Here is a 14,391-nt window from a genome sequence, read left to right as displayed (position 1 = left end):
AATAGTAAAATGGTTTTCGGATGATAACTCAAGAACGCATACGCCTAGGATCATGAAACTTCAAAGGTAGATTGATCATGACCTCTATTGATTTTGAGGTCACAAGGTCAAAGGTCAAGGTCATGGTGACCCGAAATAGTAAAATGATTTTCGGATGATAACTCAAGAACGCTTTTGCCTAGGATCATGACACTTCATAGGTATATTGATCGTGACCCGCAGATAACCCCTATTGATTTTCAGGTCACTAGGTCAAAGGTCAAGGTCACAGTGACAAAAATTGTATTCACACAATGGCTGCCACTACAACGGACAGCCCATATGGGGGGCATGCATGTTTTACAAACAGCTTTTGTCACATTTATTCTAGCTCATTTCAGTGTTAGAGGTTACCAGTATACAATACATGTATAAATTACTTTATTTCATAATTATTTATGTTTTTTTTTTACAGGGAATAGGCACAGATGAAGATGCCATGATAGAGATTCTCTGCTCTAGAAACAACAGACAGATCCAGGAAATTAACGCAGCATATCAGAGAAGTGGGTACTGGTAGTTGTGAAAGAGTAATCTGCTCTGACAGTCCTTTTTGCAGATCACAGGCTGTTTTGCTGTGGTTGTTTTTTTAACCAGGTTTTCTAAAGGAACCAGGTTTTCTGAAGGAAAAATCTGGTAATTAGATTGGTCAATGTCGACGGGCACTCGGAACAATTCTTCCCAGCGCAACTCCTCCTTCATTTCTCAATGGATTTCAATGAAACTTTCACAAAATGATTGTCACCAAGTGCCCTGGCGTGGTCGTAATCAAGGTGGCCACAAGTAAAAATAGATTGAATTTGACAGAAGGGAGGTAACTAAGAACAATTTGACAGAATGGTGGTAACTAGGAACAATCAGTAACAATGCACATTTTAAATTGTCTTGATCAGACCTTTAAATCAAGGTCGCCATGACTAAAAATGGATTGAATTTTACACAATGGGGGTCACTAGGAACAATCAGTAACAATGCACATTTTGAATTGTCTTCCTTTATCAGACTTTTTATCCTCGACCATAGGTGGAGGGATATTGTTTTGGCGTTGTCCGTCCTTCGGCCCGTCCATCCGGCACTTTTGTGTCCGGAGCCATTTCTGGAAAGTGCTTTGGCGGATTTCATTGAAACTTAGTTTGAGTATATATATGGATAAGAGGATGATGCATGCCAAGTGGCATTGTACACCATTTGTTAATAATGGAGTTATTGCCCTTTGTATATTGAAAAAATGCTTTTTTAGGTCTGGAGCCATATCTTGGAAGTGCTTTGGTGGATTTCAGTGAAACTTGGTATGAGTATATATATTGATAAGAGGATGATGCACGCCAAATGGCATTGTACATTAACGGATAATAACGGAGTTATGGCCCTTTGTATCTTGAAAAATGCTTTTGTGTGTTTGTCCGGAGCCATATCTTGGAAGTTCTTTGACGGATTTCATTTAAACTTGGTATGAATATATATATATATATGGATAAGAGGATGATGCACGTTGGCGTTGTCCATCCGTCCAGAAAACTTTTGTGTCCAGAAGTATATTGGCGGGGGATATCAATTCAACGAATTTGCTTGTCTTTTTTCAAATTGAAAACCTGGTTTTGTGACAAGTTTGTCCCTTCAGAGATCATCCCTACAAAGTATGCTTTCAGGAGTAAATAAGCAAATTCGTTGAATTGATATTCCTTGCCAATATGCTTCTGGACACAAAAGTGTAATATTTGACACTCAAAAAAGCATTTTTTCAAGTTACAAAGGGCCATAACTCCGTTATTTACAGATGGTGTACAATGCCATTTGGCGTGCATCATCCCAGTATCCATAAATATACTCATACAAAGATTCAATGAAATCCGTCAAAGCACTTCCAAGATATTGCTTCGGACGGACGGAAAGACGGACGGACAACGCCAAAACAATATCCCTCCATCGATGGCGGGGGATAATAAACTTTTACACACACAAACACACACACACACACACTTTATAAAATGCAATTTTTGATGATCAGATGCACGAGATAATTGTTAATTTGTTGAAAATATATTAATTGTATGATACTAAATACACTTGTATTTAAATGCAGAATCAGATCATTAACATAACATGAGCTGGATGGTGCAAAAATGGGTCCTATGACCTATTCTATAGCATAGCTCCAGAGCAAACTGCGCAGTCTGGTCAGTAGCTACCCTGTCTGTTAATGAGATTACAAAACCTTGCATGACTTTCTAGCAGATAGGGTAGCTCCTCTTCAGACTTCGCTCATTTGCTAAAAGATCCATAGATACTCTGGCTGCATATAGTGTAGGACCTATTTAATCATGATACAGCTGAACTAAGAAAGAAGAAATAACATTCCCATGCAACTGGTTTCTACCAGTTGATTCCTGCTTATCCATTGTCTCATATTTGTTTTCCATGTTTCAGTGTATCGCACCCGACTGGAGCAGGACATTGTCAATGACACCTCTGGGCACTTCAAAAGACTCATGGTCTCTATGTCAACTGTAAGTGATGAAGAATATATGTTGCTAATGGTTTAAAATAAACTTTGAACCAGCTCATGCACAAGTGGGTCTTTTTCTTTATGCTGCCAGTGTTGCTCCAGACCCCCCTGTGCACACATGATCTGGACAGGAGCTACCTTGCATGACTTAATAGCAGACAGGGTGCTCCTGAAAAGGCTGTGATTGCACAGGCTGGTCCAGAGCTACTCCGGTGGCATATGACATTAGACCCATTTTCACAGAAAGATCTTCATTTTATATTACAAATTGTTTTAAATGAATATGGGAAAAAACTTTCAAAAGTCACAAGTGACCTTTTAATGACCATGAGTGAAATAAATATAAAATATTATTTTTAGCAACTAAAAGAGGAATGCTATTAATTATTAAAAACATTCTTATTATCCCCCGCCAAAGGCGGAGGGATACTGTTTTGGCGTTGTCCGTCCTTCAGTCCATCCGTCTTTCCGTCCGTCTTTCTGTCCGTCCTTCCGTCCGTCCGGCACTTTTGTGTCTGGAGCCATATCTTGGAAGTGCTTTGGCCGATTAAATTGAAACTTGGTATGAGTATATATATGGATAAGAGGATGATGCACGCCAAATGGCATTGTACACCATCCGTTAATAATGGAGTTATGGCCCTTTGTATCTTGAAAAAATGATTTTTTTGTGTCCGAAGCCATATCTTGAAAGTGCTTTGGCAGATTGCATTGAAACTTGGTATGAGTATATATATGGATAAGAGGATGATGCACGCCAAATGGCATTGTACACCATTGGATAATAACGGAGTTATGGCCCTTTGTATCTTGAAAAAATGTTTTTTTTGTCCGGAGCCATATCTTGGAAGTGCTTTGATAGATTTCATTGAAACTTGGTATGAGTACCGGTATATATATATATGGATAACAGAATGATGCACGTTGGCATCGTCCATCCGTCCCGACAACTTTGGTGTCCAGAAGTATATTGGCGGGGGATATCAATTCAATGAATTTGCTTGTTTTGAATAAATTCCTCATCTTAATTTTATGTTTATATAAACAGTTGCACGATCTTCATCTGTTTCACTTTTGCTGTTTATCTAGGATTTGTTAACATCTTACTGGAAATTTTCAATTTTTCCAGTTGGGACAAACAAATAAACCATATTTTGCATTTGCAGTCAGTGCTGTGAATGGAACATTTTATAAAAGGACAAAACTCACCATTTGCACTTGCAAACCTGTATATTCCAGGGCAACAGAATGGAGAATCAGGCAGTGGACATGAACAAGGCCAATGCTGATGCACAGGTCTGATGTACTGACATTCACCTTAATGTTTAGCCAAAACAGATATAGCATTTTTTATCACATGCCATTCACTGTTTCCCATGTAATATAACCATTACATATATTTTTATATTACACATGTGTAATATACTTTTTAAGCGTTTTCATTGGCTTATTTTTCATTTATTGACCAATCGCATTTTGTTATTTTGCTGAAATGACGTTGCCAATTACGTCACGAAATGTAAACAACATTCGGGATTTATCATTATGTTTGCGTAAATATTTATTTACTTTGCTCATTTAAAAGCATGTGATAAAAAAGATCTGACGCTCGTTGTCATATCATACTATATTTTATTAAACTCGTCCAGGAAATTTGTTAGTAAGCTCGCCAAAGGCTTGCTTACTAACAAAATTCTTGAACTCGTTTAATAAAATATGGTATGATATGACAACTCGTGCCAGATCCTATATATCTAGCTGAATATTTAATATTGCATAAATCATCTAAAAAGCGTAAAGACATTATGGTGTACGCAAACGTGTTTAGTGTAGTATGAGCACACAATGTGGTATTGAATGATATGCGACATTATCAGCTTATCATTCTTTCATTGGACCTATAATTGGTATGAATCCTACCTTATTGTTTGCAACACAAGAGCACTTACATATATATTATCTCAAGTGAAAATGCAATATCTGGAGCAGAGTTATCAACTGATTTGCATGGCTATATATAAAAATATATTTTTTTATAAAATTGAATATGAATTGATTAAAAGTTAAATGGTAACTAATTTTACAAATTTTTATTAAAAAGTATCCTCACTGTTTGAAAGTATAAATATTATACCATTAAACCTCAAAATCGAGTACAGTTGTATGGCTGCAGCCATTTAAAGTTTTTGGCAACTCAAGCTTCCCTTGTTGAAATAAGTTTTTAGAGAACATTGATTCCAGTGAAATATAAAATTGTGAATAAAAAATTACATTTAGTAAATACTGATAAACTATTTCATCTATGTTGATGTATTATATAGGCTGAATACTTCATGTATGAATACTTTTGTTGGTTAGTGTTTTGAAATGAATAACTTTAAAAAAAAATACATCAATTTAATAATTTTGTCCTCACAAAGTACCCCCTGTGTTACAGAGCCTGTACCAGGCAGGTGAGAAGCGGTGGGGTACGGATGAGTCAGCATTCAATGCCATACTGGCCTCCCAGAGCTACGAGCAGCTACGCGCTGTGTTTGATGCCTATGGCAGGATCTCTGGACGTCAAATAGAGCAGGCATTGAAGGGAGAGATGTCAGGCAACCTGGAGATTGGAATGGTTGCAATAGGTGAGTGAGATCTACTGTAGACTAATAGTTCTTGATGCAATACTTATATTTCTGCTGCGCTCTGGAAAAATGGGACTTGATGTCTGCGCTTAAAGTGTTGTCCCAGATTAGCCTGTGCAGACCACACAGGTTTATTAGGGACAACACTTTCGACCTAAACTGGATTTTCATTAAGAAAAGACTTCCTTTAGAGTAAAATACCATGTAAGCAGAAAGTGTCGCCCTGATTAGCCTCTTCAGATTGCACAGGCTAATATTGGGCGACATTTTACATAAATGCATTAAGTCCTGTTCCCAGAACAAGGATTATTTATTAAGGATAATACTGATTATTATTTCAATATTTCAGTGGTTAGATCAATGAGTTTTGTCTACTGTTTTGTAAAGGTTGTCATCATCATGATATTGTTCTTTATTATAACTGATTATCACGTCTTTGTACTAATAATAGTTCTCTTTTTGTGATATAAACAATGCTTGGTAGAAATTTTTCACTATAAGCAATTTTATTCTTTGTAATTTCATATCATTCGTATCTTCTGCTATTATTCATATGAATCCATTAAAACTTTGTATGATTCTTAACTGTGTTTGTTTTTCAGTTAAATGTGTTAGAAGCAAGCCTGCATATTTTGCTGAAAAGCTGTACAAGTCTATGAAGGTATCTTCTGTAAAATATAACAAATATTTGGCTTGGAAAAAGCCCTTAAAGGTTTATACGTTTTTTAGCTCTCCTGAGCACAACGTGCTCATGGTGAGCTTTTGTGATCGCTTTTTGTCCTTCTTCCGTAGTGCGTCTTCAACATTTTGCCTTGTGAACACTCTAGAGGCCACATTTATTGTCTGATCTTCATGAAATTTGGTCAGAACATTTGTCCCATTGATACCTCGACTGAGTTCGAAACTGGGTCATGCTGGGTGAAAAACTAGGTCACTAGGTCAAAAAACAAGAAAAACCTTGTGAACACTGTAGAAGTCACATTTGATGCCCAACCTTCATGTAACTTTGTCAAAATGTTTGTCTAAATGATATGTTGGTTGAGTTAAAAAATGGTTCTGTTCCGTTGAAAAATATGGCCGCCAGGGGGCGGGGCAGTATTCCTTATATGGCTATAGAAAAACCTTGTGTACACTCTAGAAGTCACAATTTTTGCCCAATCATCATGAAACTTGGTCAAAACATTGGTTTCATTGATATCTTGGACGAGTTCGAAAATGGTCCATATCGGTGAAAAAACATGGCCGCCAGGGGGCGGGGCAGTTTTCCTTATATGGCTATAGTAAAACCTTGTTAACACTCTAGAGGCCACATTTATTGTCCAATCTTCATGAAATTTGGTCAGAAGATTGGTCTCAATGATATCTTGGATGAGTTAGAAAATGGTTATGTTTGCTTGAAAAACATGGCTGCCAAGGGGCGGGGCATTTTTCCTTATATGGCTATATATGGCTATAGTAAAACCTTGTGAACACTCTAGAGGCCACATTTATTGTCCAATCTTCATGAAATTTGGTCAGAAGATTGGTCTCAATGATATCTTGGATGAGTCCGAAAATGGTTACATTTGCATGAAAAACATGGCTGCCAAGGGGCAGGGCATTTTTCCTTATATGGCTATATATATGGCTATAGTAAAATCTTGTTAACACTCTAGAGGCCACATTTATTGTCCGATCTTCATGAAACTTGGTCAGAATATTCACCCTAATAATATCTTGGACGAGTTCAAAAATGATGCTGGTTGGTTGAAAAACATGGTTGCCAGGGGGCGAGGCATTTTTCCTAATATGGCTGTAGTAAAACCTTGTTAACACTCTAGAGGCCACATTTCTTATCTGATCTTCATGAAACTTGGTCAGAAGATTTGTCCTAATGATATCTTGGATGAGTTCAAAAATGGTTTCGGTTTCTTAAAAAACATAGCCACCAGGGGGCGGGGCATTTTTCGTAATATGGCTATATATCATGCTTTAGTAAAACCTTGTTAACACTCTAGAGGCCACATTTATTGTCCGATCATCATGAAACTTTGTCAGATGATTTGTCCCAATAATATCTTGGATGAGTTCGAAAATGGATCCGGTTAGTGGAAAAACATGGCCGCCATGGGGGCGTGGCATTTTTCCTTATATAGCTATAGATAAACCTTGTTGACACTCTAGAAGCCATATTTATTGTACGATCATCATGAAACTTTGTCAGAAGATTTGTCCCAATGATATATAACTTTGTCAGTATATTTGTTTAAATGATTATGATATCTTGGATGTGTATGAAAATGGTTCTGGTCTGTTGAAAAACGTGCCTGCCAGGGTGTTTACTAGTCATGAAAGTTGGTAAGAACACATCGTTCTAATGACATCTTGGGCTGCACAGAACAGGTCAGTTCCTTTGAATCTCAGGTGAGCAACTTTGGGCCTTTCAGGCCCTCTTGTCAAGTCAATACATAACATTAAGTTAACAAGCACAATGTCATTTCATTTGATAGTGATCCCTGCCCTATTGAACAAACAGAGTATTTTTCTCTTAATGTCATGGTGACATAGTTTGGATATGGTTGTCTCTTAGCCATCATGAAGCCTAGGGTTTGATGCCAAATCCTGGAGTGTCTCCCATTCTCTGCAGAAGTCACCAAGTACCGTAGGTTTCCACGTATAGCGCGCTCCTGTGTATAGCGCGCAGGCTGTTTTTTAAATGCAAAAATGGAGAAAAAATATTTAAAGACAATAAAACCACCAAATCGGACCGAAAATGGCCGCCATTTTACTATTGCACAATCCAATAATCCGGGGCATTGGAAAGCTTAATTTAGCATTCAAAATAAGAAGCTTCATTATGATAAGAGCCATGGGTTGCATAGCACTTTACTTTTCTGACAATTTTGTAATTTTCTAGCAAAAGATTAACAGTCCACGTGCATTTCGTGAAAAACATGAGAAAATAAGAATTAGTGTACATCGTGTGATTTTTCCTCGGGGAAAGCATGGGCATTACCGGTATATTTGAATGTCGCTTGGGAGACAGGGATACAGTTGTTGAGGTACACCACTTTTGAACGTTCAATATTTATACACACAAAATGCAATTGCATATCTTCACGTTCCCAGTGTCAATATTCGTGTCTGAAATGTCAATTAGCGTCTTAACAAGTTGTGGCACATATTACTCAATAACATCTGCCAATTACGAAGTGCAAAATGACCCCCTTTCACACCCACCGTTACCCGCAAAAAAGACCTCGTTCGCACTTACCCTTGCCTGCTCTCCGGAATGTGGACAACAATCCCCATCGGAATTCATCAATAAAGAAGTGTAAAAACACAAACAAATGTCCACAAGTTTATTCAAACAAATTTATTTTTGACCAAAACTTCTTCTACCGCATTCATATCTACCAGAAGCGACTTCTTGTTGTTTCGACAATGGCCCCTCAGTCTGTACGATTATAGGGTGGTAGTTTTCTGGAAAAAAACATGGTGGCCATTTTGATTATTTATGATTACACAACATATTTTTTACCAATTTAGCAGCCAGGTTAGTGTTGTATCAATGTATAGCGCGCACCAGCTTTTTAATTTGAATTTTGGAGGTACAACACTGCGGGCTATACGTGGAAACCTACGGTACTGGTTCTACCAGGAAATTCACTCAAGAGTATCTCATACAGCTTTAGGCTTTCGATGCAACCAATCTTAAATCAGTAGATGAAATTAGTATTCCCATCTGACATGAGACCCATGATTATCACATTGTAGGAATTCTTTATATTCTTGTTGCCTCAAGGGAATCTGTACTGACAGTATATTGATCTAGATGACTGTGTCATTGTATACATGATTGTATATTCGTGCTGCTACAACTAAGCCATTATAGAGGATATGCTCTGATCTGGTAGATTATCAAATTATGAAAAAGCTTGTATATGAGCCGTGCTCTGTGAAAAAGGGGTTTAATGCATGTGGGTAAAGTGTCATCCCAGATTAGCTTGTGCAGTCCACATTGGCTAATCAGGGACTACACTTTCAGCCAAAACATGATTTTTGCTAAGAAGAGGTTTTCTTGAAATAAAAAATTTCATAAAAGCGTAAAGTGTCATTCCTGATTAGCCTGTACAGACTGCACAGGCTTATCTGGGACAACACTTTACGCACATGCATTTAACCCTTTTTTACACTGAGCACAGTCCATATTCTTCTTGTTACAAGGGTGCTGGCACAGATGACCGCACTCTGATTCGTATAATCGTCACGCGGGCTGAGGTGGACATGGTACAGATCAAGCAGGAGTTCCAGAGACTGTACAACCAGCCCCTCGAGCAGTTCATCCGGGTGAGTTCACACATTTCAGTAGCCATGGCCAGCTGAACTAAACAATGATCTGTCTAGTTATTTGCTTGTGCTTTATTTTGGCTATTATTCATCAAAATTAGCAGTTCAATCAAGCCGGTTCAAATTTTTGTTTTTATGCCCCTGGCTCGAAAGATCGGGGGCATATTGTTTTTAGCCTGTCTGTCTGTCTGTCATTCATTGAATGTGTGTGTCCCAAAACTTTAACCTTCGTTAAAGTTTTGCAATAACTTTTGCATTATTGAAGATAGCAACTTGATATTTGGCATGCATGGGTATCTCATAGAGCTGCACATTTTTAGTGGTGCAAGGTCAATGTCATCCTTCAAGGTCAAAGGTCAAATATATGGCATCAAAGCGGCGCAGTAGGGTGCATTGTGTTTCTGACAAACACAAAACTTGTTTTTAACTGGAAACCAAGAATATATTACAAGGTGGCCTTTATGAATCTGATAATTTAAGCATAAATTTACCAGTCCAAGGCTTGTGGAATTCTTCTAACTATACCCCACCCAAGATGTAGGGATATAGAATTGTCTGTCAGTCTTTCAATTTGTTTATCCGTCTGTCACAAACTTTTGATGGCTATATCTCAGAAACTATACAAGATAGCAACATGAAACTTCATGGATGTATATATAGATTCTTGTGCATAGCACTTTTCCAGCTTGATATATAATAATTATATATCAAGCAGGAAAAGTGTTATGCACAAGAATCATAACCCTTTACTTTCTGAAAAACATTTACTGCCTTTTGTGTTTTGTATGATGTAACTTTTCAGTGCTATATCTCAGATATCATACCAGATTTAAACATGTAACTTCATGGATGTATAGATAATGATGAGGAGAATTGCCATGTATAAAAGCAATTACCCTTCCTTTCATTTATTTTTATCGTATCGTACATCAAGGGATTTGCACTCATCCATAAACAAAATTTATTTTTCGGGGGATATCATTTCAATGAATTTGCTGGTTTTGATTAATTTTATTGACTTCATGATGCTGTTTCTGTATGTTCGGTTGTTAAATGTTGCTTTCCCACCCCCTCTACCCCTTTTATAAAACTAATCCTATCAATTTATCGGAATCAACTGTTAAAATGCAGTAACTGCATGTAAGTTATCAGCTCTTACAATCAATAAAATGCATCTGACCTGCAATCACACTTGAGTAACTTTACTACATGTAGTCACAAAGTGATGACTTTTGATTGGGCTTTTTATGCCTCCGGTAGGGTGGCATATAGCATTTGAACTGTCTGTCCGTCCGTCCGTCAGTCCTTCCGAAAACTTTAACATTGGCCATAACTTTTGCAATATTGAAGATAGCAACTTGATGTTGGGCATGTATGTGTATCTCATGGAGCTGCACATTTTGAGTGGTGGAAGGTAAAGGTAAAGGTCATCCTTCAAGGTCAAAAGTAAAAAAATACATTCCACGGGAAGTAATAAGCTTTAAACGGGAGATAATTTCTAAACCTGCCAAATGGTATATTGAAATTTTATTTCAAAGCAGCGCAATAGGGGGCATTGTGTTTCTGACAAACACATCTCTTGGTAAAGAAAAATGGAGTGAACATCTGCATTTATTATGTCTTTTTTTTCAGAGTGTATTCCTAAAAAGTAGCAAAGATATTAATTTGATACTTTGAATTACTGTTCCCTATACAAATGTTTGTCCATTAAATTTTGCACTTCGACTGACAAGCTAATGCCCAATGAAACCCTTTTATTAATGTGTCAGCTATTGTCAGAAATAATAAAATTAAAAGTTAGCTTTTGTCTGGGCAATTCAAATTTGACAGCTTGGATTATGTACCTGTGTGCTTTTTTCCTGCATTCGCATGTGTACCAGTTTATCTTTTTGCTACTAATTATTGCATGCATTTAAGGGGTGAAGAACACCCACTGCTTAATTAATGTCTGCAATGAACAAATTAACATTTGGCAACTATTAATAGATGCAAACTCATTGTATCAAACTATGATCTAATTTTTTGACAACATGGCCAACCGTCCATGCACAAGCATGTTTGTTTATTCTGAGCATAATTCACAAACAAGAGGGAAAGGAAGGTCCTGAAGGGCTCATCTGAGTTTACAGTACACTAATTGTTAAAAATTGACCCGATGATCTAGTTATTGACTCCCCTGGACACAAATTTAAGCATATCATTTATATTGTTAGGTTAAACATGCTGACCATATTTTGTCAAAATTCAGTCGTAAGTATTGTCTCAATTGGTAACTTGTTGTTTTTATATAAATATTTTACCATGTGACTTTGTTTTAGGACACATGTGACAGACATCAAAACTTTGCCTAGAAATTGTCAAGATAAACATTTTTACAATTGTCATTTATATTCAGTCATCAATGTTGCCTCTCGAGTGGCCTAGTTTTTATGCTCCCCCAAAATTTATTTTGGGGGCAGCATATAGTCGCCGCTTCGTCTGTCCGTGTGTGCGTCTGTCTGTCTGTCCGTCCGTGCACAATTTTTGTCCGGGCTATTTCTCAGCAACTAATGACCAGAATTCAATGAAACTTTATGGGAAGCTTCACTACCAAGAGGAGATGTGCATATTATCAGCGGGTTCTGGTCAGATGATTTTTCACAGAGTTATGGCCCTTTGAAATTTTCTAAAAAAAAATTCTTGTCCCCCCCAACTACTGTGCCCTCAAGACGTTTTCCTTTTATTTGAATATATAGTGTAATATTGTGACAAAAAAAACCTTTGGGGAACATCACCCGTCTCTGATGGTTTCTTGTTGGAAGCATGTGACCAAGATTTAAAGTTGGATTAGATTTTGTTCAGTTGTTTAACACGCTCACCAAGTTACATCAACATTGCGTCACACATGTTGCATATAGATTAGTAACAAGATTTAATTCTGGTTCAACCTGGTGGTAAGTTTTTTAACCCATATAACCTTATTTTCATATTGTCAAGATAAACATTGTGACCAAATTTCATCAATATTGAGTCATAAACTTGGATTTTAGAGTGGAATCAAGGGTTTTTCTAAGATTTGAGCTGGTGATCTAGTTTATGGACTCAAGTGACCAGTTTAAATTTTTGCATAGATATTTAAAAAAAAAAATTACGACCAAGTGTCATCAAGATTGAGTCTTAAATGTGACCTCAAGAGTGGTAACAAGGTTTTCTAAGATTTGACCTGGTGATCTTTATTTTGAACCCAAGTGACCAGGTTAAAACTTTGCATAGAAAATTCATTTAAAAAAAATATGAACAAGTTTCATTAAGATTGAGAAATAAATGTGGCCTCAAGGGTAGTAACAAGCTTTTTTAAGATTTGAATTTGTGACCTAGTGTTACAAACATGCTTATATCCAAACCAACCCTAGATATTGTCAAGATAAACATCACGACAAAGATCCATTAGATTGAGTTACCTGTGGCCTCTTGAAAAGTAACAATGTTTTTCTAATATTTTACCTTGTGACCCTAATTTTGGGTGCACGTAACCTGGATTGGAACTTGGCCTAGATATTGTCAAGAATAACATTCTGACCATGTTCTTTCAAGATTGAGTCATGGATTTGGCTTCTAGAGTGATTTTTTATAAGATTTGACCTGGTGATGTAGTTTTTAGACACTTATGACCCAAATGCAAACTCTGTCTGTATATTGGCAAGATAAACATCCTGACCATGTTTTTGTCAAGATTCGATAAAATATGTGGCCTATAGACATATAACAAGCAAACAGTTGAGGATTCACTATGCTGATAATGACCACAAGAGCTCACCTTGAGCATTGTGTGCAAAAATTCTCAAAGTCAGCTGAAAATGATCACTTCCTTTTTAAGAACTCTTGACCTTGGCAAAAGTTCACCTATGCATGAAAAATCTAGTTCATCAAGCAGGTCCTGAGTATAATTTCAACCCTTCCTATTTTCAGGGGGACATTTCTGGTGACTATCGTCTGGCCATGTTGGCGTTGGTTGGGGGCGGGGGATACTAGACACCACGCCTCTCAATGTATGTCCACAAATCCACAAATGAATGTAGCATGGTGTCTTTTTCAGCTGATCTGCGCATGTCCGTGAATCCAATGGAGTTAAGGATCATTATTTAGATTTGTGTAAATAAGTTTTTTTAATTGGGTGCAGGTGGGGATAGGGTCGGAGGCATATTTCATCATCGGCCTAAAAATCTGCCTGAAAATCAGATTTTCAAACCTCTCAGCATATTACAATAATAGACAGCATTTAGGACCTTTTTGGTAATGACAGATGCCGTTTTGAGGTTGTTTCCCGATCTTCCAATCAAAGTAAGTCTTTGAAAATATGTTGGCAAAGTTTTTGCTGATTTTTTTGCAAATGGGGTCATTCAGAAGAAAATGAAGATTGTTTACAGAACAAACAAGACTCACCACATCTGAGTGATTGACAAATCAGTTGAAAAAATGAAAAGTAGTATGGCAAGAAAAAACATGGATATTATCATACATCATTCCATTTTTTTAATGCTTAAGGAAGATTGTCTGACTTGGTAAGGGAAGTTAAATGTGAAAAAAATTGTGTTCTGTTAATGACTCTACAAAAATGCAGAATATATTCTGAAAGTAAAAACATTAAGCAAATATAAAAGATTGCCAGCAGTTTTTTCAGGGATCAGGAAAACAAATGACAAGTTCATCTAATTCACCGCAAATGAATTCTGTTATATTTGCTTCCTTTGATGGCCTGTATGTGTAGTTCAAAAAGATGTTAAGAAACATATCTTTTAGTAAATTTTAATTAGATTGATATTTCTATGTCTGTTTTCAGTGGTTTGTCATCCTATTATGCACGTTATGTTCTCCAAAATCAGTAAAGAAAATTCATCTCTGCACCAACTT

General features: G+C 36.9%; 1 protein-coding gene across 3 annotated transcripts in view; it reads left to right on the top strand.

The window, feature by feature from the left end:
• The window catches only part of LOC127866170 (annexin A4-like), a 92,942-nt gene that overhangs the window by 71,366 nt on the left and 7,185 nt on the right, over nt 1-14,391 (top strand). For 2 of the 3 annotated variants that reach the window (XM_052406583.1, XM_052406584.1), the window contains exons 10-15: nt 455-545; nt 2,467-2,546; nt 3,785-3,841; nt 4,983-5,172; nt 5,775-5,833; nt 9,379-9,501. In XM_052406583.1, the coding sequence (XP_052262543.1) occupies nt 455-545; nt 2,467-2,546; nt 3,785-3,841; nt 4,983-5,172; nt 5,775-5,833; nt 9,379-9,501 (600 nt within the window). Of the gene's footprint in view, nt 1-454; nt 546-2,466; nt 2,547-3,784; nt 3,842-4,982; nt 5,173-5,774; nt 5,834-9,378; nt 9,502-13,449; nt 13,530-14,391 lie in introns of all 3 variants that reach the window. The other variant, XM_052406586.1, reaches the window with a different exon arrangement.

The sequence above is a fragment of the Dreissena polymorpha genome, chromosome 2 (genome assembly GCF_020536995.1).
Source record: "Dreissena polymorpha isolate Duluth1 chromosome 2, UMN_Dpol_1.0, whole genome shotgun sequence".
Lineage (NCBI taxonomy): Eukaryota > Metazoa > Mollusca > Bivalvia > Myida > Dreissenidae > Dreissena > Dreissena polymorpha.
This window is presented reverse-complemented; position numbering and strand designations above follow the sequence as displayed.